Raw genomic sequence first — 23,996 nt, forward strand, 5'->3', positions numbered from 1 at the left:
GTGCATTCCACGCACCAACCACTCTCTGAGTAAAAAATCTTCCTCTAATATCCCCCTTGAACTTCCCACCCCTTACCTTAAAGCCATGTCCTCTTGTATTGAGCAGTGGTGCCCTGGGGAAGAGGCGCTGGCTATCCACTCTATCTATTCCTCTTATTATCTTGTACACCTCTATCATGTCTCCTCTCATCCTCCTCCTCTCCAAAGAGTAAACCCCTAGCTCCCTTAATCTCTGATCATAATCCATACTCTCTAAACCAGGCAGCACCCTGGTAAGTCTCCTCTGTACCCTTTCCAATGCTTCCACATCCTTCCTATAGTGAGGTGACCAGAACTGGACACAGTAAAGAAAACTTTTGGCACGTTGGCTTTCGTGAGTCAAAGTGTTGAGAACAGAAGATGGGATGATATGTTGAAGTTGTAAAAGACGTTGATGAGGCCTAATTTGGAGTATTGTGTGCAGTTTTGGTCACCTACCTACAGGAAAGATGTAAACAAGATTGAAAGAGTACAGAGAAAATTTACTAGGATGTTGCTGGGTCTGAAGGACCTGAGTTATAAAGAAAGATTGAATAAGTTTACTCCTTAGAACATCGAAGACTGAGAGGAGATTTGGTAGAGATATGCAGAATTATGAGGGGTATACATAGGGTAAATGCAAGCAGGCTTTTTGCCTACAACCAGAGGTCATGGGTTAAGGGTGAAAGGTGAGAAGCTTAAGGGGAACATGAGGGGAAACTTCTTCACTCATGAGGGTGGTGAGAGTGTGGAACGAGCTGCAGGTGGTGCATGTCAGCTCGATTTCAATGTTTAAGAGAGGTTTGGACAGGTACATGGATGGTAGGGGTATGGAGGGCTATGCTGCCGGTGCAGGAGGATGGGAGTAGGCAGTTTAAATGGTTAGGCAAGGACCAGATGGGCTGAAGGGCCTTTTCTATTACTCTGTGCCGAACATAGGGGTGTGTGTTCAGGCTTCTGAGCCTCCTTCCTTTCGGTAACAAAGAGAAGAGGGCATGTCCTGGGTGGTGGGGGTCCCAAATGACGGACGCTGCCTTTTCGAGGCATCACCTTTTGAAGGTGTCCTGGATGCCGCAGAGGCAAGAGCCCGTGATGGAACTGGCTGAGTTTACAAACCTCTGCAGCTTTATCGGATACTGTGCCGTGGCCTCTCCGTGCCAAACTTTCAGAGACCTTTCTTGTTTTGTTGTTGCACTCTTTCCCAGATCTGAGGAAAGGTCTTCGATCTGAAGTCTTGACTGTTTCTTTTACCGCAGATTAGCTTCATTTAGATTATGAGAGCACTCAGTTCTCTTTTATTGTCATTTAGAAATGCATACATGCATTAGGAAATGATACAATGTTTCTCCAGAGTGATATCACAGAAAACAGGACAAACCGAAGACTAACACTGACAGAACCACATAATTATAACATATAGTTACAGCAGTGGAAAATAATACCATAATTTGATAAAGACCAAACCATGGGCACAGTAAAAATAGTCTCAAGGTCCATGAGTTGATCGACTTCCGAGTCCCCGATAGCAGGCGGCAAAAGGGAGAAACTCCCTGCCATAAACCTCCAGGCACCATCAATTTGTCGATGCCTTGGAAGCAGCCGACCACAGCTGACACTGAGTCCATCAGTCCGAAAACTTCGAGCCTCCAACCAGCCTCTCGAGTGCCATCCTCTGCCGAGCGCCTTTGACCTCTCCCCAGCCGCTGAATCACGCAAAGCCCAGGATTCCGGGGCCTTCTGCTCCGGAGATTCTGGTTACCACACAGTAGCAGCGGCAGCGAAGCGGGCATTCCAGAAGTTTTCCAGATGTTCCTCCATAATCTCACGTCCATCTCCAGCAAATCAGAATTGTACACTGTCCCCTACTTGACAGATTACAGATATCATTCACTGGAGAGGCCGTGCACTGCCGTCGCGCTGCCATCTTCTCCTCCCTGCTGCCTGACCCGCATTTAAGAAACCATGAGCTACAGCATGTGTAACAGGCCCTTCTGGCCCGATAAGCCCTGCTGCCCCATTACAGTGACCACTTAACCTGTGGGTCTTTGGAATGCGGGAGGAAACCCACGTGGGGAGAATGTATCATTGCAGTCAGCGGCAGGAATTGAACGCGGGTCTCCGCCGCTGTCGTAACGTTAGGGTAACTGGTACACTGCCTTGCTGCTCCCTGTGGTAATAAACCTTCGGGGGGGTGGGGGGGAAGTTGGGAGAAGGTACCCCAGCCCTCATTGAGGGGGAATCAGCATTGGAAAGGGTGAGCAGTTTCATGATCCTGGGATTCGGCGTCTCTGAAGAACTGCATGAGGTGCTGGAGGAGCTCAGCAGGCCAGGCAGCATCTGTGGAGGAGGGTAGATACCGCCTGACATGCTGAGTGTGTTGCTTTGGATCTCCAGCATCTGCAGATCTCTCTCGTGTCTCTGAGGATCCGTCCTGGGCTGTAATATCTGCCCCTGTTGTACCACCTAATTTATTCTTTCTTGGTTTTCGTTCTGTCCTGGTTGAACGAGCTACCCGAGAACTGATGCCTGCCCTTCTGTTCTCTTGCCTTTTCCAGGGGAAGTCGGAACTGGGAGCGCCTCTCGTACGCTGAATGAACCCGGAGAGGGAGCGGAGGCCCGTGAGTGCCGGGAGCCGGTCGGAGCCATGGAGCAGAACACCTTCTCCCGCATCAGGCTGTGGTGTCCGCGGCCCTTCGGCACCTATCTGCAGAACAAGCCCTGCTGTATCGGCCTGAAGAAAAGCCCGGGCGACCCCAAGGTGAAGGAGGGCGCGCCGGCCTGCTCGGAGAACACGCCGCCCGTCGTTCCCGGTGCCGGTGGGGGCAATGGCCAGACTGAGGGGCAGGGCGAGGAGGGCAGGGTCCTGCTGGACACCTGGTACGTCATCAAGCCGGGCAACACCAAGGAAAAGATCGCCTTCTTCGTGGCTCACCAGTGCGGAGGCGGTGGTAACAACGGCCGGAGCAACGCGGTCAAGGTGAAGGGAAGCTGGACAATGGACGGGACGAAACCCAAGAGGAGGAGGAAGTCGCACGACCCCCCCAGGGAGGGACCGAGGGAGCCTCTGGGCGAGGCGGAGCTGGTCTCGGTGGCCGAGATGGTGGCCTTGGTAGAGCAGCGTTCCACTGCCACCGCGTTGGCGGGACAGGAAGCCGAGGGCCCCTCGCCCCGGCAGGAGGAGGAGGGGGAAGAAGAGGAGGGGGAGGAGGAGGAGGAGGGGGAGGAGGAGGTGGAGGAAGCTGAGGGCGGGGGCGGGGGCAGCAGCCGGGTGGCGGAGGCGATCGCCAGGATCGAGTCGGCCCAGCGGGGGGCTGGGGCACGGAGACGCAACGGGCTGGCCCGAAGCGAGGAGCAGGGGGCCGCCAGGACCGGAGGCGGGGACTTCAGCCCCCCCTGCCCCGCCGGGGAGGTCCGCATCGCCTTTCGGGTGGCGGGCAGAGCCGGGGGAGGGGGCGGGCCCCGGCGCTCCGACGCGCCGGCCGGCAGCGTTTTCATGAGCTGCAACCGGTCGGTGTGCGGCGGGGCGCTGGAGAAAATCACTTGTGACCTCTACCAAATCGTGGGGCCCTCCGCCTCCCCCTCCTCGTCCCCCACCTCGCCCCCCTCCAGCACCTCGGCTCCTGCCGCCTTCCCACCTGCCCCGGCCCCACCCCTGCCGGACGTAGAAATGGCAACGCCTTACCCGGTCGGAGACTCGGGCCGCGACGCCTCCCCGGACGCTGCCGCCGCCCCCTTCCCGTCCTCCCTGGAGAAAGGGGCGTCCCGAGACTGCCGCGCAGGCTTCCGGGTGGAGGTGGTGGTCACCGGCGGCGTGGACCAGTGCGTCGTCTTCGGCCGCGAGGGCCCCCCGGGCGACCGGGAGGACTCCCTGTGCGTGACGGTGGGACAGGACGCCAAGTGCCCAGGCTGTGAGGAGCCTCCCCCCGGGCAGCTCTTCTTCCTGCACTCCCTGGCCCAGGGCCCCGACTCCGAGCAGGGCCGGGCAGGCCAACCCCAGGAGGCCAAGGCCGGACCCCTCCGGATCTGCGGCACCCAGGAGCCCGAGGACAAGAGCCCCTCGCAGCCAGACGAGTCGGAGGCCCCCCTCTACTGCCTGTACCGCCACGTCTCGCACGACTTCCTGGAGATCCGCTTCAAGATCCAGCGCCTCCTGGAGCCCCGCCAGTACCTCCTCCTGCTGCCCGACCACGTGACGGTCAAGATCCTCGGCTACCTGCCCACCCGCTCTCTGGCCGCCCTAAAGTGCGCCTGCCACCACTTCAAGGGGGTCATCGAAGCCTATGGGATCCGCGCCGTCGACTCGCGCTGGAACCGGGACCCCCTCTACCGCGACGACCCCTGCAAGCAGTGTAAGAAGCACTACGAGAGGGGCGATGTCTCCCTCTGCCGCTGGCACCCCAAACCTTACCACCATGACTTGCCTTACGGGCGATCCTACTGGATGTGCTGCCGCAGGAAAGACAGGGACACTCCCGGCTGCCGGGTCGGACTTCATGACAATAACTGGGTGCAGACCAGTGACACAGCAAAGAGGGAGGAGGGGAGGTAAAACGACAAAAAGAAAAGGAACTGGAGGGAACTTTTTTTAAAAAAAACTTGCCCTCCCTCACCGCGCAGTCCTGTGATTGAATCTTCTGGCTTCTTGTGTCTGCTAGAGCTATTTAATTTTTGATCTGTTTTGAATTGGGGAAGGGTTGTCAAAAAAAAAGAAAACTCTGTTGGAAGCATGATAAAGTTTGTGTGCGTGTGTGTGTGTGTGGGTGTGAGAGAGAAAGAGAGTGTGTGTTTTCTCTCCCTGTTTTATGAAGTATATTACCATAATTTAATTTTGATCAAACTAGAGCAGATTTCACCCCACAAGCTGGCCAGATCTACGGAGGGGGTCTCGCTAACCATCTACCTTGCGTGGGGCAGAGGAGGGCGTTAGCAGTTGAGATTTGCAAGTTCAGAGGCAAAATTAGTGGGAACCCCCCCTCCCCAACGTTGAAGACAGCCCCTACCTCTCATCACCTCTCCCTGTCTTAAGGCTCAAGGACGGACCATCTCGAATAGATTTGGCTCGACAATAAAGGCAGAAGGAGATGCCACATACGGCTCCGCACGGCCGAGAAGGTGGGGTTCGGGGGTGTGAATTTCACTGTCACTCAGACAAGGCTCCCCCCCCAGATCATTAACCACTCACCCACTGATGAAAGTGGGCAGTATTGATGTTCCTGCCCTCTCACCAACTGGCACTCAGTGACCAGAGGGAACTACGTCCATTGCTGGAAGTTTGTCCTAATGGGAATGGGAGTTGGGTGGGGGTACCGCCTCTTCCAGCGGTCCACTAGCAGTTGTGGTCAAGGACGGGTGGGAAATAAAATGGTGGCAACTTTCCATAAGACCATAAGATTTAGGAGCAGAATTAGGCCATTTGACCAATTGAACCTGCTCTGCCATTTCATTTTCCCTCTCTGCCCCACTCTCCTGCCTTCTCCCTGTATCTCTTCATGCCTTGACCAACCAAGGATCTATCAACCTCTTAAGTACGTGTTAAGACTTGGCCTCCCCAGCTGCCTGTAGCAAAGAATCCCACAGTTTTACCACTCTGGCTAAAGAAATTCCTCCTCATCTCCATCCTAAATGGACATCCCTCCCTTCCGAGGCTGTATCCTCTGGTCTTAGACTCTCCCACGATAGGAAACATCCTGTCCACGTCCACTCTATCGAGGCCCTTCAACATTAGATAGGTTTCAATGAGGTCACCCCTCATTCTTCTGATTTGCTGTGAGCAGAGGCCCAGAGCCATCAAATGCACCTCATGTGACAAGCCTTTCAATCCCGGAATCATTTCCACCAACCTCCCTTGAACCCTCTCCAGTGTCAGCATGTCCTTCCTAAGGGGCCCAGAGTAAAAAAAAAATTTTTTTTACAGCTGCACAGACCAACCGTTGCTCTGAGCAAGAAATTTTTACAAGGCCTGAAATCTGTGCGGCATATGATCGAAACATTACTTAGAAGAAAGTTGCGGCTGCATGGCAACGACGGCTATGTGCGTGGGAGCATTTCAGTTACTGCTCACGCGTGCAGCTTCGAGGGAACGGAACGGTGGGCAGCATAAAATGTGCCACACTCGAGCCACAAGGTTCAAATGCCTGCCCAGTTTGATTTCAGCTCGACCAAGGGACCCACGAAGGTAGGGAGATAGTCCGCCCAGAGTCGCTTGTGCTACAAGCTCAGTACAATCACATCGAAGCTTTGTATTCTAGTTCCAAAATCCCACCGATTTTAATAAAAGCAAGCTTTGGAATTGGGTTGGCATTGGTGACCGAGGATGAACTTTAACCCCACACCTCACTCATCTTGGTGAGAGGCAGTTGACAAGAAAATAGACACCACTGCTGTCTGGGGTATTGGTTAACAAAATACCTCCTCTGTCCCCTCCTGAATTATTTTTTGTTTTACAAATATACAGAAGTTTATTCACTGACAATAATCAAAGGATCACAAAATCATTAACAAGTACAAGTTGAAATATTGATTTTTGTCTACAATTCCCTGGAGAGCGGGGCGCTGACCGTTCCCTGATCTCTTCTTCCCCCCGCCCTCAAATAGAGATTGCATGCTTTGGCAAGGACGCCCGGGCATGGATGTAACCCTGGGAGAGGGGCAGGCTGTTGCCCTTTGACTGCCCACTGCCTAGAGCCGTGAATGGACAGCTTGGCCAGCCTTGGGTAGATTTGCCCCCCCCCCCCACCATGCGTCTCATACCCCCGCCGTACCGGATGACCACAGATCAGGAGAGCGGGGTTGAAGTGCAGTCAGAACTTGAGGAGCAGCCCAGTCAAAATGGCTGCCACAGCTTATGCTCCGTATGTACGTGATATACAAAGGACAGGTGGACCTGTTGCACAGAAGCACTCCACCCCAGCTCCCCAGCGTACGGGGGGGAAAAGACCCCCTGCGTAAGGCGGCCTCCACTGGGCCGCCACAGTGATTTGCGCAGTGTTACAATTCCACAAGGGGAAGGAGTGGGTGGGAGCGGTTGTTGGTGCCAGTCTTTGCATTCTCACCTCGTCAGCTCCCTCCTCTGAAGGTGCAGCAGCCAAGCCCCATCATTGGGAACACCTGACTGATGCCAAGTTTTGCTCCTCCCTCCAAAGTAAGTATTAACCCGTGGGCTTGCTTGGCTTCAGTACCACCCACCCCCAGAACGTCAGAAAATGTACCTGTATACCTCACCATCAGCAAAAAAAAAAACATCTCACTGAACCACATCTGGGCAGCTGGGTGCTAATGTCCAAACCAAGATGCTCAAATGGAAGCTGGTTGATGTAAAAAAGCTTTTCTGGCTTAACAAAGTATAAAATGGGTTTGGCTCAGTGTCCTGTTACTGGGAGGTTCAAAGCCCCTCCCAGTTCTCTGGTTTGTTTTTGTTTTACCCGGTAATAAACTTGTTTCAAACAGTGACATAAATGTATTTTTTTTAAAACCAGGATTTGAAAACCAGCAACTGGTCAGACGCAGGGGTGGCAAACATGTGGCACGTGTGCCCAAAGTGGTAGACACAGGAAAGTTTTGTTGGCACATGGTATGCGGTGCTGCCTCTCAAACCCCAGGCGTAATAAAAAGATTCATAATGATTATTGCCAAATGAGGCAGCAAATAATTTTTTTTTATGGCCTGAGAGCTGTGTGATGGTTTCACAGGAAACATCTCACGCCAGTGAGAATGTGTGACATTTGAATGATAGGTTTTGAAATCCTCGCTGACCTGGTGTATGCATCAGTATTTGGATCATAATTAGTTGTAATAACCATTCATTCATTTGTTATGTGCTGTGTCATATGATGTTGCTGATCACGGTCTTCCCACGACCATGATTGTTCATGGCAAATTTTTCCACAGAAGTGGTTTGCCATTGCCTTCTTCTGGGCAGTGTCTTCACAAGACGGGTGACCCCAGCCATTATCAATACTCTTCAGAGATTTTGTTTGCCTGGTGTCAGTGGTCACATAACCAGGACTTGTAACACACATCAAAGTTGCTGGTGAACGCAGCAGGCCAGGCAGCATCTCTAGGAAGAGGTACAGTCAACGTTTCAGGCCGAGACCCTTCGTCAGGACTAACTGAAGGAGGAGTTAGCACTAAACCCCCTGCCCATCCTCTGGGTTTCCCCACCTCCCCCTTTTCTTTCTCCCTGGGCCTCCTGTCCCATGATCCTCTCATATCCCTTTTGCCAATCACCTGTCCAGCTCTTGGCTCCATCCCTCCCCCTCCCACTTTCAAATCTCTTACTAGCTCTTCCTTCAGTTAGTCCTGACGAAGGGTCTCGGCCCGAAACGTCGACTGTACCTCTTCCTAGAGATGCTGCCTGGCCTGCTGTGTTGCTTGAATTTCCAGCATCTGCAGAATTCCTCTTGTTTGCGTTTTTAACCAGGACTTGTGAGGTGCACCACCTGCTCCCATGGCTTCACATGACTCTGATCGGGGGCTAAGCAGGTGCTACATCTTACCGGAGGGTGACCTGCAAGCTAGCAGAGGGGAGGAGCATCTTGCACCTCCTGGGGAAAGAGATCTATCTCCACCCCATCACCCAACAAAAACAATATTGTTTAGAAAGAATTTTTTTCGATTGCCTTTTCTACTATTTTAACAGGTTTTCTAAGGAACTTAACCCTTTCCTTAAACTGTTTGCCATTATTGTCACTAATTCGTGAAACTCAATTGAAAATCTCTGCTCAAAATTGCTATGGCATGTGGAAGATTTTTTTTTTTTGATTATTGCCAATTTGGGCACACGCTCTCAAAAAGGTTCATCACCCCTGCTGTAATATCGGGCAGGACGATCATCCCCTGGGTCCGATAGAGGATTCGAGCCTCATTCAAAGCCAAAGGTGACTAAGGAGTTTGTCTGTTCTCCCTGTTGACTGTGTGGGTTTCCTTCGGGTGCTCGGATTTCCTCCGGGTGCTGGGGTTTCCTCCGGGTGCTCAGGTTTCCTCCCACTCTCCCAAAGACGTACTGGTCGGTAGGTAAATTGTCCCATGATTAGGCTAAGATTAAGTTGGTGGATTGCTGGGCGGCACGGTTCAAAGGGCATATTCCGCGCTGTATCTCAATGAATAAATAGAGCTCAGTTTATGGTCATATGCACAAGTACAGTGAATATAAGGATAAGCACTTGCATATAGGTGCATGGCATCAGATGATAAGCACGAAAAAGTCTCGGGTGCTGGAAATCCAGAGCAACTCTCACAAAATTCTGGAGGAAGGCAGCCAGCATCTTTGGAAATGAACAAACAGCCGACGTTTAAGGAAGAGACCTTTCTTGAGTCCTGAAGGCACAGCCTTGATGATGGATGTTGCGTTTTGCGGCGACACCTCTTGGAGGTACTCCTGATTGTGAGGACGGGCATGTCCATGATGTACTGGGCCGAGTCCACGACTGCAGTTTCTTGCGGACCTGAAGGACCCGGAAGCCCAGATAGGCTGGCTGTTTCTTCATTTCCATAGATGCTGCCCGACCTGCTGGGTTCCTGCTGCATTTTGCGTGTGTAGTGTCAGTTAATAGTCATAGTCATACTTTATTGATCCCAGGGGAAATTGGTTTTTGTTACAGTGGCACCATAAATAATAAATAGTAATATTACTATTAGTTAATAGTAATAGTCATAGAAATAATAACTAGTAATAGAAAATAGTAATAAATAGTTAAATAGTAATATGTAAATTATGAAATAAGTCCAGGACCAGCCTATTGGCTCAGGGTGTCTGACCCTCCAAGGGAGGAGTTGTAAAGTTTGATGGCCACAGGCAGGAATGACTTCCTATGACGCTCTGTGCTGCATCTCGGAGCAACATTTGCAAGAAAAATTCAATCAAAAGTTGGGCAGTTTCTTTTCCCGCAAGAAAATGAATTTAGCACAAAAGATCCACGATAGTGCAGAGTGGTTGGTGTTGCTGGACTGTGGTAGTGATTGGGGTTGTGCAGGTCTGTTCAGGAACTGAGTGGTTGAAGTGAGTTAGCAGTTCTTGAAGCTGGTGGTGTGGGACTCCAGGCTTCTGTACCCCCTGCCTGCTGGTAGCTGAGAGAAATCGGTATAGCCCGGACGACAGATGTTGCCTTTTTAAGGCAACGCTTCCTGGAGGTACTTCTGATTGTGGGATGGGACAAGCCTGTGATATCATCCACAAATATCTGTTAGGGTGGGAGGGGGTGAGGTTGGAGCCTCCTCAGGAAATGAAGGCACTGGTCGTTGGTGTGCTTTCATGGCCATGGTTGGACCAAGAGATGCAATATTTGATGTTTGCACTTTTGGAACATGAAATTTTCCACCATCTCAACCTCAGCCCCTTTACGTATACAGAAATCCACAGCACATGGCAGGCCCTTCGGCCCACAACGTTGTGCCGACCATGTAACCTACTCTAGAAACTGCCTAGAATCTCCCTACCGCATAGCCCTCTATTTTTCTAAGCTCCATGTACCTCTCTAAGAAGCTCATAAAAGACCCTGTGATATAAACAGGAGTAACACTCCCCTTCCTGAAGTCAGTAACTAGCTCTTCAGCTGATACTGAGGGAAATGTCACCATGTCACACAGCTCTCCTTCCCATACTCTGAATTATCGTTATCTGAGATTCAGCCCATTGTGGTGGTGCCATTTGCTAATGTGTAGACTAGGGGTTCCCATCCTTTTTCAGGCCAGAGTCCATTACCGTTAAGCAAGGGGTGATGGACTCCAGGTTGGGAGCTCCAATGTAGATGGAGACAGAACAGAGTCTGGGCACACAGTCAAGAGTGTCGAGGGCTGAGGACGCAGCCTTGTGAAGCACCAGTGTTGAGGATAATGGTGGTAGAGGTGTCACTGCCTATCTTTACTGATGGTGTTCCGGAGGTGGACAAAGGGTGGGCAGTTTGTGAGAGGAAGTCTTCGTTTTGGTTAACGGTGGGGCAGAAGCTGTTTTCTTAGTCTGGGCTTTCAATTTAATTTAATATTATAGGAGCTTGGTCTGATGTTGGGGTGCCCAATCATTGGGCTTTGGTAACCCAGGGATAGCATGTAAACTTGATGGCTAAATGTCTTGCGTTCTAAGTTCTCCCAGTGACTCACTGTGAGAGATACACAGCTTCTGAAGTTTGTAGCTGCATCTTTATTGATACGTAGGGGTGTGTCTATGTCGGGTGTTTGTAATGGTGATGGGTGAGATGGGGAGGAGGTGGAAAGAGTCTGTGTGGAGCAATAATGGATCAGGCAGGCTAAGTAATGTGTTCCAGGACTGTTGACTTCTTTACAATTGCATGCAATCCGTCCGGGGCAGTTGTACTTTATCCGTGTTGTTGTCTGTAATGGTGCAGCATCAAACCTGTGCATACTCACATCGGTGATGGAGTGTGCGCCTTTTGTTTTGGAACACCCGGAGTAACCAAACGCTCATGAGATACTCAAATGTTAATTACTACCCTGCACGAGAGTGTCAGGTGCCAGATTACACCTGCCAGGAGATTTGTAAATGCAGCTGAGTAGATCTGGTTAGCACAGCTAGGAGCTCTCCAATAACTCCTGAAAATTACCAGGTTTCAGCACAGTTAGACATCAGATTTAGGTCCTAAACAGTAAAGTGCAATGAAATTCCTTGCTCACATGCAGTCAAAAATCGAAGGAAATGTATTATCTAAGTACTTTCAGCAGCCACTTCATTAGGTAACCTGTACACCTACTCATTAATGCAACTATCCGATCAGCCGATCATGAGACCGCAACTCAACGCATGCAGACAAGGTCAAGAGGTTCAGACCAGCATCAGAATGGGAACAACACGGATAAAGTACAACTGCCCCGGACGGATTGCATGCGATTGTAAAGAAGCCAACAGTCCTGGAACACATTACCTAGCCTGCCTGATCCATTATTGCTCCACACAGACTCTCCACCTCCTCCCCATCTCACCCATCCCCAATACAAACACCTGACATAGAGACACCCCTACGTATCAATAAAGATGAGGGGCCCTTGGACTAGCCCCTCATCTGAGTGACTGACCGTGGAGTGATTGCTGGTGCCAGATAGGGTGGTTTGAGTATTTCAGAAACTGCTGTCTCCTGGCATTTTCACACTGAACAGTCCCTAGAGTTTACAGAGAATGGTGGAAAATAGAAAGTGAGCAGCAGATATTTGGGCAAAAACGCCCTGTTAGGGGTGGGAGAAGCAAAGGACATATAGTGAGCGAAAATGCCTTGTTAATTGAGAGAGATTAGATGAGAATGGCCAGACTGGTTCAAGTAAACGTGTTATAACAGTGGTGTGTGGAGGAGCATCTCTGAATGTACATCGTGTCAAAACCTTGAAGTGGATGGCTACAGCAGCAGAGGGCCATGAACACACAATCTGTGTCACTTTATTAGATACACAAAGTGGCCACTAATTGTATGTTACCAAAGACTACCTTGAGCTTCTTTTAGTTGCAGGCATTTCCAGGAAAATGAAGAAATCCTCTAAAACTTATGAAAAATTCTGAGAAACAGCCATTGTGAAAAAAGGACTAAGTATGCAATTTTAAAAAAACAATACTGAGGACAGGAGTTGTAGAGCTTTTGAGTCTGCTGGTTGTGCAATCAGTTGAAGGTAGTGGTGAATGAAATTACCCACACTGGTCCCGGGGTCGAGGGTAGCAACTTTCTGAAGCTGATGGTGTGGTACCTAAGGATCCTGTACTCTATCCCAACGGGGACAAGAGCATAGCCTGGATGGGTGGGGGGCTTTTCCCTGTGATGGACTGGACTGTATTCACTGCTGTCTGTAGCACGCTGTGTAAACACTGTAGATGGTAGTACTAGATACAGCAGAATTGTGTTAGATACAACAGTACAGCGGTGAACTGATGCAGAGCAAATAGAAATAGTAATATTGCAGTAATGGAAGAGGTAGATTTAAGAGCTCGAGCATGGCGCGGCACGGTAGCGTCATATCACAAACAAGAGGAAATCCAAAAGCAACACACAAGAAATGCTGGAGGAACTCAGCAGGTCGGGCAGCGTCTATAAACAGTCGATGTTTTGGGCTGAGACCCTTCTCCAGTCCTGGGGCGGCACGGTAGTGTAGTGGTTGGCACAACACTTTACAGTACAGGTGACCCAGGTTCAATTCACGCCGCTGCCTGTATATTCTCCCTGTGACCACGTGGGTTTCCTCCAGGTGCTCCGGTCTCCTCCCACAGTCCAAAGATGTACTGGTTGGTAGGTTAACTGGTCATTGTAAATTGTCCTGTGATTAGGCCGGGGTTAAATCAGGAGAAAGCTGGGCAGCACGGCTCGGAGGGCCGGAGGGGTTTTTCCACGCTGCATCTCTGAATTTTATAAATAAATACTGCGAGGGTTAAAGTGGGAGTTCCTGGGCGGTGTGGCTCGAAAGGTCTATACCCCACCATATCAGAATAAATAAACGTGCAGCACCACTGGGAAGGGGAGGAGAAGGACGTGATTAGCTTGGAAGGTTCCCACAAACCCATTTACAATCATCCCCGTTTGTTCTCCCCCATCAGGCCTCCCCAGACTCTATCCGTCACTCACACACCGGCTACCAATTAACCTACCAAGCCGCACCTATTTGGGGAAACGTTCTGGCCACAGGGGGAGAACTTGCAAACTCCACACAGTCAGCACCGGTGGTCGGGGTTGCGCCTGGGTCGCTGCTACAGCTGCAGCGCCGCGCTAAGTCCCGCCTCCCGCGCTAAGCCCCGCCCACGCGCCAAGCCCCACCCCTGCGCGAAGTCCCTCCTCCTGCGCTGTCCCGCCCCCGCGCTGTCCCGCCCCCTGCCGAGAGCTCGTTAACATTGACACAAGAGGTTCTGCAGATGCTGGAAATCTTGGGCAACGCGCCATTCAATTTCTGGCTTCTGGCCGGCTTCCCGCCCGGTCCCGGCGAAGGGTCGTCAGCCCGAGGGGTCGGCTGTTCGTTGCCCTCCGTGGATCCGAGGAGTTCCTTGAGCAGTTCGTGTGAGTTGTTAACGTGGCTGAGTGGTGCCACAACAGCCCAGGCCATCACGGGTAAAGCCCTCCCCACCATCGACTGCATCTGCACGAAACACTGTCACAGGAAAAAGCAGCAGGGACCCTCACCGCCTACGCAACGCTCTCTTCTCACCGCTGCCATCAGGAAGAAGGCACAAGAACCTCAGGACTCGTGCCACCAGAATCAGGGACAGTTACTACCGCTCAACCACCAAGCTCTTGAACCAGAGGGGATAACTTCACCTGCCCCATCATTGAAATGTTCTCACAACCAATGGACTCACTTTCAAGGACTCTTCATTTCACGTTCTCGATATTTATTGCTTATTCATTTGTTATTTCTTTCTTTTCATATTTGCAAAGTTTGTTGTCTTTTGCACACTGGTAGAACACCCAAGTTGGAATGGACTTTCATTGATTCTATTATGGTTATTATTCTATAGATTTATTGTGCTTGCCTGCAAAAATTGAATCTCGGGGGTGTATATGGTGGCATACGTGAACTTTGGGGGCTCGTGGCCAAGTGGTTAAGGGGTTGGTCTAGTGATCTGAAGGTCATGAGTTCGAGCCCCAGCCGAGGCAGCGTGTTGTGTCCTTGAGCAAGGCACTTAACCACACATTACTCTGCGACGACACTGGTGCCAAGCTGTATCGGTCCTAGTGCCCTTCCCTTGGACAACATCGGTGTCGTGGAGAGGGGAGACTTGCAGCATGGGCAACTGCTGGTCTTCCATACAACCTTGCCCAGGCCTGCACCCTGTAGAGTGAAGACTTTCCAGATGCAGATCCATGGTCTCGCAAGACTAACGGATGCCTTAACATGAACTTTGATAATAAATTTACTTTGAACTTGGAACATTGACCAGTACATACCCACAAAGGCTGTAATTGGTGTGGGTGCATCTTACATTACAGGCCTGAGGATGGGGATCATTTGATGTCGGAAATATCTGAGAGGAAACTCACCCAAAACACCCCCAGGTGCTCTGGTAGGTTAATATTCGTACGAATGATGTTCACATCTGGGCAACTATAGAGCGTGCAGCTTACCTTTGTGACAGTAATACTGAAACAAAAAGGGTCAAATGGGGAGAAGTTGTCTAGACTCAGCCCATCCGTGCGCACCGTGACCACTGGCGTGCTGGAGATCCGGGGATACAGTACCACCTCTGACCCGTCCCCGTTGGAGGCGGTGACAGGAAACCAGCAGTCTGTGTAGCCACCGGCCTGATGGCATGAACATGACTTCTCTAACTTCCGCCAATGCCCCACCTCCCCCTCGTACCCCATCTGTTATTTATTTATATACACACATTCTTTCTCTCTCTCTCTCTCTCTCCTTTTTCTCCCTCTGTCCCTCTGACTATACCCCTTCCCCATCCTCTGGGTTCCCCCCCCCTTTCCTTCTCCCTGGGCCTCCTGTCCCATGATCCTCTCATATCCCTTTTGCCAATCACCTGTCCAGCTCTTGGCTCCATCCCTCCCCCTCCTGTCTTCTCCTATCATTTTGGATCTCCCCTCCTCCTCCCACTTTCAAATCTCTTACTAGCTCTTCCTTCAGTTAGTCCTGACGAAGGGTCTCGGCCCGAAACGTCGACTGTACCTCGTCCTAGAGTTGCTGCCTGGCCTGCTGCGTTCACCAGCAACTTTGATGTGTGTTGCTGACCTTTACGATCTGTCCTGGCGCTTAAATAATTGTCCAAACATTGGGTTCAGCCGCTTCGATCTGCCCTGGGGCTAGGACCCCGCCACCTTGACCGGCCTGCACTCGACCTTTCTGATTCGGTCTTGCGCCTATACACTTCGGGTTCCTTTGCTTCTTTTCCAATATTTTTATTGATTTCTATATAGAAGAATACAGAGTCCAAGAGAATACATATTATAAAACAAAAGAAAAAATATAATACCAGATACAGTATATCGAACCACATTATCGAACTCCTTACTCTATATTCATATAGATTAGATTAATTCGTATATTAGAATATAAACAATTTTATTTTTTAAAAAATCTACACCCACTACCAAAGTCGAAGCTGTTTGGGGGAAAAAAAGAGAAAAAAACTTATCAGATAATAAAATATGCTATCAACCAACTTCTGTACTTTAACGAGAAGTTAAAGATTATGAAAATAATTTAAAAACGGCTCCCACAAGTTTTGAAAATCTTGGTTAGATTCAGAAATTGAAAAGCGGATCTTTTCTAAGTTTAGGCATGCCATCACATCCCGTAACCAGTGAGCGTGATTGGGCGGAACAGCATCCTTCCAAATGCGCCCTCCGAGCCACAGGAGAGATAAAAGCCGAAATGTGCAGATCAGGTGTCTTCAAAACGATATCTTTCCTTCCAACAATACCAAATAGGGCAGTCAAAGGATTAAGCTTAAAATTTACTTTAAAGAGTGGGGTCAGTTGCTTCGCTAGGCTCCGGGGCCTGGACCCCGCCGCCTCGGTTTGGGGACGTCGGAACACAGAAACCACCCGGGCTTCGCTTCCCTGGGTGGTGCAGCCACTGACTCGCAGGCCGTGTGACCGGGGTTCGATCCTGAGCTCGGGCGCTGTCCGTGCAGAGGCTGCGCGTTCTGGACGGGTTTCCCCGGAGAGCTCACAGCTCCCTCCCTCGTCCCAGAGGCGTGAGGTTAACTCGCAGCTGCAAACCACTCCGAAGTGAACGGTAGGGCCTGGGGGAGCTGACGGGAACTGGAGGAGAGAGGGGCAGGAGTGGTGGAAAGCAGGGGTTCCCAAGCTGCGGCCCACGGACCCCTTGGTGAATGGTGGGGGTCCGTGGCATGTAACAGGTTGGGACCTCTGGTGTAAAGTGTTGACGCAATCCCATTAATCAGAGCTTTCAGAATCAGGTTTAGTATCACCGGTATATACGTCATGAAATTTGTTATCTTTGCAGCAGCAGTACAACGCAATACATAATAATAGAGGAAAAAACTGTGAATTACAGTAAATATATATGAAAAAATATAAAGCATTAAATTAAATAAGATCACAAGACAAAGGAGAAGTAGGCCATTCGGCCCATCGAGTCTGCTCCGCAGCTCCCCCCATGAACTTAACTATTCGCCCATCTAGTTCCAATTTCTGGCTTTTTCCCCATATCCCCTGATACCCTGACTAATTAGATACCAGTCAATCTCCTCCTTAAACACCCTCAATGATCGGGCCTCCACAGCTGTATGTGGCAACGAATTCCACAAATCCACGACCCTCTGGCTAAAAAAATTTCTCCTCATCTCTGTTTTAAATAAGTAGTGCAAAAACAGGAATAAAAAAGTAGTGAGGTGGTGTTCATGGGTTCAATGTCCATTCAGAAATCAGATGGTGGAGGGGAAGAAGCTGTTCCTGAATCGTTGAGTGTGTGTCTTCAGGCTCCTGTACCTCCTCCCTGATGGTTTCAATGAGAAGAGGGCATGTCCTGGGTGGTGGGGGTCCTTAATGATGGATACCACCTTTTTGAGGCATCGCTCCTTGAAGATGTCCTGGATACCAAGAGTCTGGTGCTCATGATGGAGCTGACTGAGTTTGCATCTCTCTGCAGCTTATTTCGATCCTGTGCAGTAGCACTCCCCCCCACCATTCCCGATGGTAATGCAGCCAATTAGAACGCTCTTCACAGTACATCTGTAGAAACTTGCGAGTGTTTTTGGTAACATACCAAAGCTTCTCAAGTTCCTAATGAAACATGCCACACTGTTGGAATTTTCTATTATATAATGTTAATATAATTTTGAAATTAAGCTAACAGAATTGTGAAATCTGTGACAATATAATTCTGAAATACCCTGTAATTAAATATATGATAATGAACATAATCCACACTACCATCATCATGTGCCATCTAGTATTGTCACAATGGGGGCGTTGGGAATGGACCCAAATGCAAGACACAGACACTGAAGTACAAGGAACAGGACTTGACGAGAGTAGGGACATGGCAGGATACAGACAAGGAGCAGGGACAAGAATGCAGACTTGGGCTTGGACCCCGAGCCAGAACCTGGGTCTTGCCTCGGGCTTGGGCCCCAGAACCAGGCATGGACATGACATGACTGCAGGACTGGAGACTGGGGTCTTGAGTTTGAGGCTTGGAGACAGGGTTGGGGTCTTGGTCTTGAGGCTTGGAGACAGGCTTGGGGTCTTGAGGCTGGCGTCTTGGTCTTGAGGCTAGGGTCTTGGTCTTGAGGCTAGGGTACTTCGAGGCTTGGGTATGGACTCAGAGCCAAAGACTGGGCAAGGGCCCAGAACCTGGCACTTGACTCGGTCTCGGACCCCAGAACTAGGTGAGGACAAGACGAAGCTACAGGACTGGACATGGCTTGGGTGAGGAACTCCTGGGTAGGGCAAGACACAAGGACAGGTAAAGGCACATGGACAGGACTCAGATAGGACTGGACTAGGCACGGACTGGACGAGGGCCTTCAGGAGCATGGATCCCTGGACTAGAAGAGACGGGAGCATGGAACACAGAGCTGGGACCCATCCTTGGGAACAGGACATAGGGCTGGGACTCATACACATAACACAGTGCCGGGACCCCTCCTTGGGAACAGGACGTAGGGTTGGGACTCACACACATAACACAGAGCCGGGACCCCTCCTCGGGAACAGGACGTAGGGCCGGGACTCATACACAGAATGCTGAACATGAAGAGACAGATCCCAACACAAGGTGGTGGCAAACAGCCGGACCTACCTAGCGAAGGCGTGGACACAGAGAGACAGTTCACACAACGAAATACAGTTCCTTATCTTGACCTAACAAGGCTCCAGTCTTGCTCTGGTGTTAAAACTTCAGCAATACAGGCGGGGTATCCAGGCTAGGTGAGCAGGCAGAGAGTCAGGCAAGGGGGGAAAGACAAAGAGGGGAACAGAACAGTCCAGCAGGGAATCCCTGGTTTGTGGAGATATTTATGCCTCAGCCCCAAAACGAGAATCATGTGCCCACAACAGAAACTGGGGAAAACCAGAAACCCCGGAACAAAGAACCATGGACTGGACCGTGAACCGGAATACAGACTTCACGGACTGGACCATGACAAGTATGACATGAGTGATCATGGTCTTTCATCTGTCTTTAATCTGGGATGTTCTAATAAACTCTTCAAAACTTTTGCCTGTCCATCTCTTGACATAACTCATGAAAGTCATGCCTTGTTGATCACGACTTCTTCTTCCGTATGTTTTTCCCAACACTGCAGGATGTTCGAGTTTCTCTTTCCTCGGCACGTGTCCCAGAAATTCCAGCTGCTGTTTCTTGGTTGATGATATCAGCTCTCTTTTTGTCCTGGCTTTCCACAAAAATAATATAATAATATATTCATATTATCCATAAATTTTCTAAATAATAAACAAACCACTACTTTGAAACATTTTAGGCCTTCAATGTATTTACATTGTCAGTGTTTCAAGTTACATCATTGTTACAAATTGTAACAATAAACACAGAATGGAAGTCAATAGCTCATTGTGAATAAACTGCCAGCCCCACAGATGCTGACGCCATCTAGTCAAATAATTTCACATTTGCCATTGTGCCTGTCAGTTGTTTTGACTGCCTGACTTCATTTACTTGTGTTGTGAGTTGTGGTTTGTGTTTGTTTGATGTGCATATTACCAAAAAAAAAACACATTTAAAATGCCACACAGTTTCAGGCAGTGTAAAAGTTTCCCGCTCAGAGCAATGGTTGGTCTGCGCAACTGTAAAAAAGTTAGAGGGAAACTTTGTGGTGTTGTGGGACTTCAAGCTTCTGTACCTCCTGCCTGATGGTGGATGCAAGAAGATGGCATTGTCTGGATGTTTGGGATCTTTGATGATGGACGTTGCCTTCCTCAGGTGGCACCTCCTGTAGATACTACCGATGGCGGGGTGGTGGTGGGGGGGGGAGGGATCGGGCTCCCTGCAACGCATGTGTTAACTTTCTGAGAACACAGCACTGTGGGGACTTTGGTGGTGTCTGTCCACTAGAGTTCTGGACGTCACTCACCAAGCATATTTTTGGCACTTCCGTTACTTGTTATGCAGCAGGACAATCTATTTCCCAGTGAAACTTGTGAGTTTATAGGAAGTGGGAAATGTACAAGCACTCTGAATCCCAACTCCACCCTCGTTCCTGATGTCTGGTGTTCCACCACCACAACCTAGTTTGCGGTTGGGACCCTGCTTCTGTCTGTAGCCGCCCTCAGGACCTTGGCTTGTGCTCTGGACTAGTGAGTGAGCCAGATACCGTACACCCAGGTCTCAGAACAATAGGACACCAGGTTGCAAGATGTTTACTCTATTGGGCCAAATGTCATCCAATCGGGGAAGATGAGACATTACAATGATGGGCATCAGGTCCGGCAGCATCCGTGGAAAAGATCGGTCGACGTTTCGGGCTGGAGCCCTTTGCGACTGATCTTTTCCACGGATGCTGCCTGACCTGCTGAGTTCCTGCAGCGTGTTGTGAGTGTTGCTTTGACCCCAGCATCATTGTGTTTACAATGATGGGCATTTTGGGCAACCAATGAGAGCAGGGATGGAGGGAGGTGGGTCTTGTGATTCCACCTTTACCCAGATTTCCCAGATTCCAAATCAAAGTGTTTAGTTAGGTTAATTAATTTAATATATTGTCGTATGCACCAGGGCTCAATAAAACTTCTTATGTGTGAAGCTCACAGGGTTGACCGGAGGTTTAGGAAATGAATGAGATTTTTTTCTGGCTTCACCCTCTTCCCCTGGTTAGACTATGAGGAGAGATTGAGTCTCCTGGGACTGTACTCGCTGGAATTCAGAAGGATGAGAGAAGATCTTACAGAAACATTTAAAATTATGAAAGAGATAGATAAGATAGAGGCAGGAAAGTTGTTTCAAGTGGTAGGTGAGATTAGAACTAGGGGGACACAGCCTTAAGATTCGGGGGAGTAGATTTAGGATGGAGATGAGGAGGAACTGCTTTTCCCAAAGAGTGGTGAATCTGTGGAATTCTCTGCCCAGTGAAGCAGTGGAGGCTACCTCAGTGAATATATTTAAGGCAAGGTTGGTTGGATAGGGTTTTGCGTGGTAGGGGAATTAAAGGTTACGGGGAAAAGGCAGGTAGGTGGAGATGAGTCCATGGTCAGATCAGCCTTGATCTTATTGAATGGTGGAGCAGGCTCGACGGGCCAGATGGCCGACTCCTGCTCCTGTTTCTTATATTATTTCCAGTCCTGATGAAGGGTCTTGGCCTGAAACATTGACTGTTTAATCCCCTCCATAGATACTATGTGATCTGCCAGCATCTGGTGACGTGAGCCGTATCATCTGGAGCCGATAAACCCTTGTGCTCTCAGGTTAATCTTACCAAGCTCATTGTGACTGGCACGGGTTTACAGCGTACTGTGATTGTTTAAAGCAGACACCCAATCAGCACCTTTTGCAGGGTCCTTGTTTAAAGAATGATTCATTTTGTGGTGTCATTTGGCTGACCCACCGATTTTTAGTTGGAATTCCAATGAATAAACTCTTGTTATTATCTAAACCTGGGTGTCTGTTGTTCCTCCGTTCCTGAGTTCAGTCTTCTGTCGGCGCGTGTGTGTGTTTCTCTGGATTTCTCTCATGTCTATGAGATAGTTTTGCTGCCTCACAGCCTCAGCCACCGAGGCTCGACCCTGACCTGACCTCGGCCACTGTCAGTGTGGAGTTTGCGCATTCTCCCAGTGACTCTGAGGCTTTCCCCGGCTGCTCTGGTTTCCCCTCACGTCCCAAAGATGTAAGTTGCCCCTTGTGCAGCACGTGGCCAAGTGGTTAAGGCGTCGGTCTAGTGATCTGAAGGTTGCTAGTTCGAGCCCCAGCCGAGGGAACGTGTTGTGTCCTTGAGCAAGGCACTTAACCACACACATTGCTCTGCAACGACACCGGTGCCAAGCTGTATGGGTCCTAATGCCCTTCCCTTGGACAACATCGGTGTCGTGGAGAGGGGAGACTTGCAGCATGGGCAACTGCTGGTCTTCCATACAACCTTGCCCAGGCCTCAGTCAACATCGAAAATCGATGGACAGCCGAAGAAGAAGTTGCCCCTTAGTGTGGGAGAAGTTGCCGTTGCTGGGAGAATCCAGGGAGTTAGCTGATTGGCCTGTGAGAAAGAATACCTCGAGAGGGAAAATGCGGCAAAACGGGACGAGGCTGTGAAAGCTATCACAAACTCGGTGGGTCGAATGACCACTTGCGTGTAAGCAAATATGGGAAGGGAAGGAACATTACAAAGCAACACACACAGAATGCTGGAGGAACTCTGCAGGTTAGGTAGCATCTATGGAGAAGAGTAAACAGTCGACGTTTCAGACCGAGACCCCTCATCAGAAGGAAGGGGAGGACGCCAGAATAAAAAGGTTTGCGGGGGGGGGGAGGTAGGTGAAGCCAGGTGGGAGGGAAAGATAAAGGACTGGAGGGGAGGGGAGGGGATCTGATAGGAGAGGAGAGCGGACCATAGGAGAAAGGGGAGGGGACCCAGGGGGAGGTGAGAAGAGATAAGAGGCCAGAGTGGGGAATAGGGGAAGAAAGGAGGGGGGAGAGAATTTTTTTACTGGGAGGAGAAAATCATATTCCAGCCCCGAGGCCACCCAGACATAGTACAAGCTGTTGTTTCTCCACCCAGAAGGCGGCCTCATCTCGGCGCAAGCGGAGGCCGTGGTCAAACGTGGTTGTCGGAATTAAAATGTGGCCACCGGGGGAAGCTCCTCTTTTGGCGGGTGGGGCGGAGGCGCTCGACGAAGCAGACCCCAGTTTACACCGGGTGCGGGGTAATTTATGAAGGGACGAAAACTGTGGGCCGGAGAAATGGAATAAATGAAACCATCTTGCAGCGGGTCGGCACGAATTAGACGGGCCGAACCGCTTCCTCTTGTGAATCTGCATTAAAAGCAAATGCATGCTAATCCCCAGCGGAGGGCAGTTCTGATCTGTCGGCATAAACATAAGAGATTCTCCAGGGTATCGCACGCAAAATGCTGGACCCCTTTGCTTTGTGGCACACAACACAGATTGCCGACGAGCTCAGCAAGTCAGGCCGCGTCCGTGGAAAAATCGGTCAACGTTCGGGGCCGAGACCCCTCTTCATCATTTCCAAAGATGCTGCCTGACCTGCTGAGTTCCCCAGCGTTGTGCGTTTGTGTGTGTGTGTCTATTGCTCTGGATTTCCAGCATCTGCAGATTTTCTCTCGTAAGAATCTTAATTCAACCCTCAGGACTCCAGTCTGCGAATAACCGGAGAAATTTTGCGCTCTTCCTGCACGACCCGTCAGCCATCAAAGGGGCGGCCATGAATTCGAAAGGTACACCCACTCCGGCGTGTCATCTTCCGGCGTTGGCTGCTGAGCGGGGGCCAATGAATTGCCACAGGACAGACACGTCCTTATAAAAAAGATTCGCCCGTGCCAAAATGTGAGCTCTTGCAGCCGTCATGTCTAAGTCAGGGCGGAATTTCCGCGCCCCTCGCCCCGAGAAGCGCTCCGGGGTGGCCGGGGCACCATGGGCGGTCATCTTGCTCTCGGCTTCATTCGCCCTCGCGGTCCTCTGCATTATCTTGGGGTTTTATTTCACTTCCAGGCAGCCCGACATGAGACCGGCGGAGTGGAGCCAGCTGAAGGTACGTGGCTCCCACACACGATAAAGCATTAATGGTAACAATGTGGCATCGAATTGCTACAATGTCGCATCCCAATCGGGCTAATCTCGCCTCCCTGTTGTGAAAGAGCGCTTCATTTTTTTTAACTGGTTTGATTAGTTTAAAATGATTTTGTTTATATGCGTTAAAAAAACAATTTATTGGGAATTGTATCAGTTAAATGCTGAACGTGCGTTTGCTACGATCCAATCGGGATTGAGGGTTTGTAGTTTGAAAACAAATCTTGTTGAGATTTTAGTTCGAAAGTGTTTCTGCTGTAGTTTAGAGAGGCGGGCCTTTTTGGCTCTACTCGGCAACTCACGGCAACCCAGATTCTCATATAAGCCAGTCCTTT

The 23,996-nt window shown here is 50.1% G+C and overlaps 2 protein-coding genes across 4 annotated transcripts in view; both read left to right on the top strand.

Annotated features, from left to right (window-relative positions):
• The window catches only part of fbxo46 (F-box protein 46), a 41,251-nt gene extending 33,674 nt beyond the window's left edge, over window positions 1-7,577 (top strand). Inside the window, exon 2 of the mRNA XM_072269835.1 lies at window positions 2,574-7,577. Within this exon, the coding sequence (XP_072125936.1) occupies window positions 2,663-4,567 (1,905 nt within the window). The 5' untranslated portion in view covers window positions 2,574-2,662 and the 3' untranslated portion in view covers window positions 4,568-7,577. The remainder of the gene's footprint in view (window positions 1-2,573) is intronic.
• A 15,774-nt stretch (window positions 7,578-23,351) lies between these two features.
• The window catches only part of LOC140203773 (glutaminyl-peptide cyclotransferase-like), a 31,260-nt gene continuing 30,615 nt past the window's right edge, over window positions 23,352-23,996 (top strand). For 2 of the 3 annotated variants that reach the window (XM_072269837.1, XM_072269838.1), the window contains exon 1: window positions 23,352-23,623. In XM_072269837.1, the coding sequence (XP_072125938.1) occupies window positions 23,438-23,623 (186 nt within the window). In that variant the 5' untranslated portion in view covers window positions 23,352-23,437. The remainder of the gene's footprint in view (window positions 23,624-23,996) is intronic. The other variant, XM_072269839.1, reaches the window with a different exon arrangement.

The sequence above is a fragment of the Mobula birostris genome, chromosome 10 (assembly GCF_030028105.1).
Source record: "Mobula birostris isolate sMobBir1 chromosome 10, sMobBir1.hap1, whole genome shotgun sequence".
NCBI lineage: Eukaryota > Metazoa > Chordata > Chondrichthyes > Myliobatiformes > Myliobatidae > Mobula > Mobula birostris.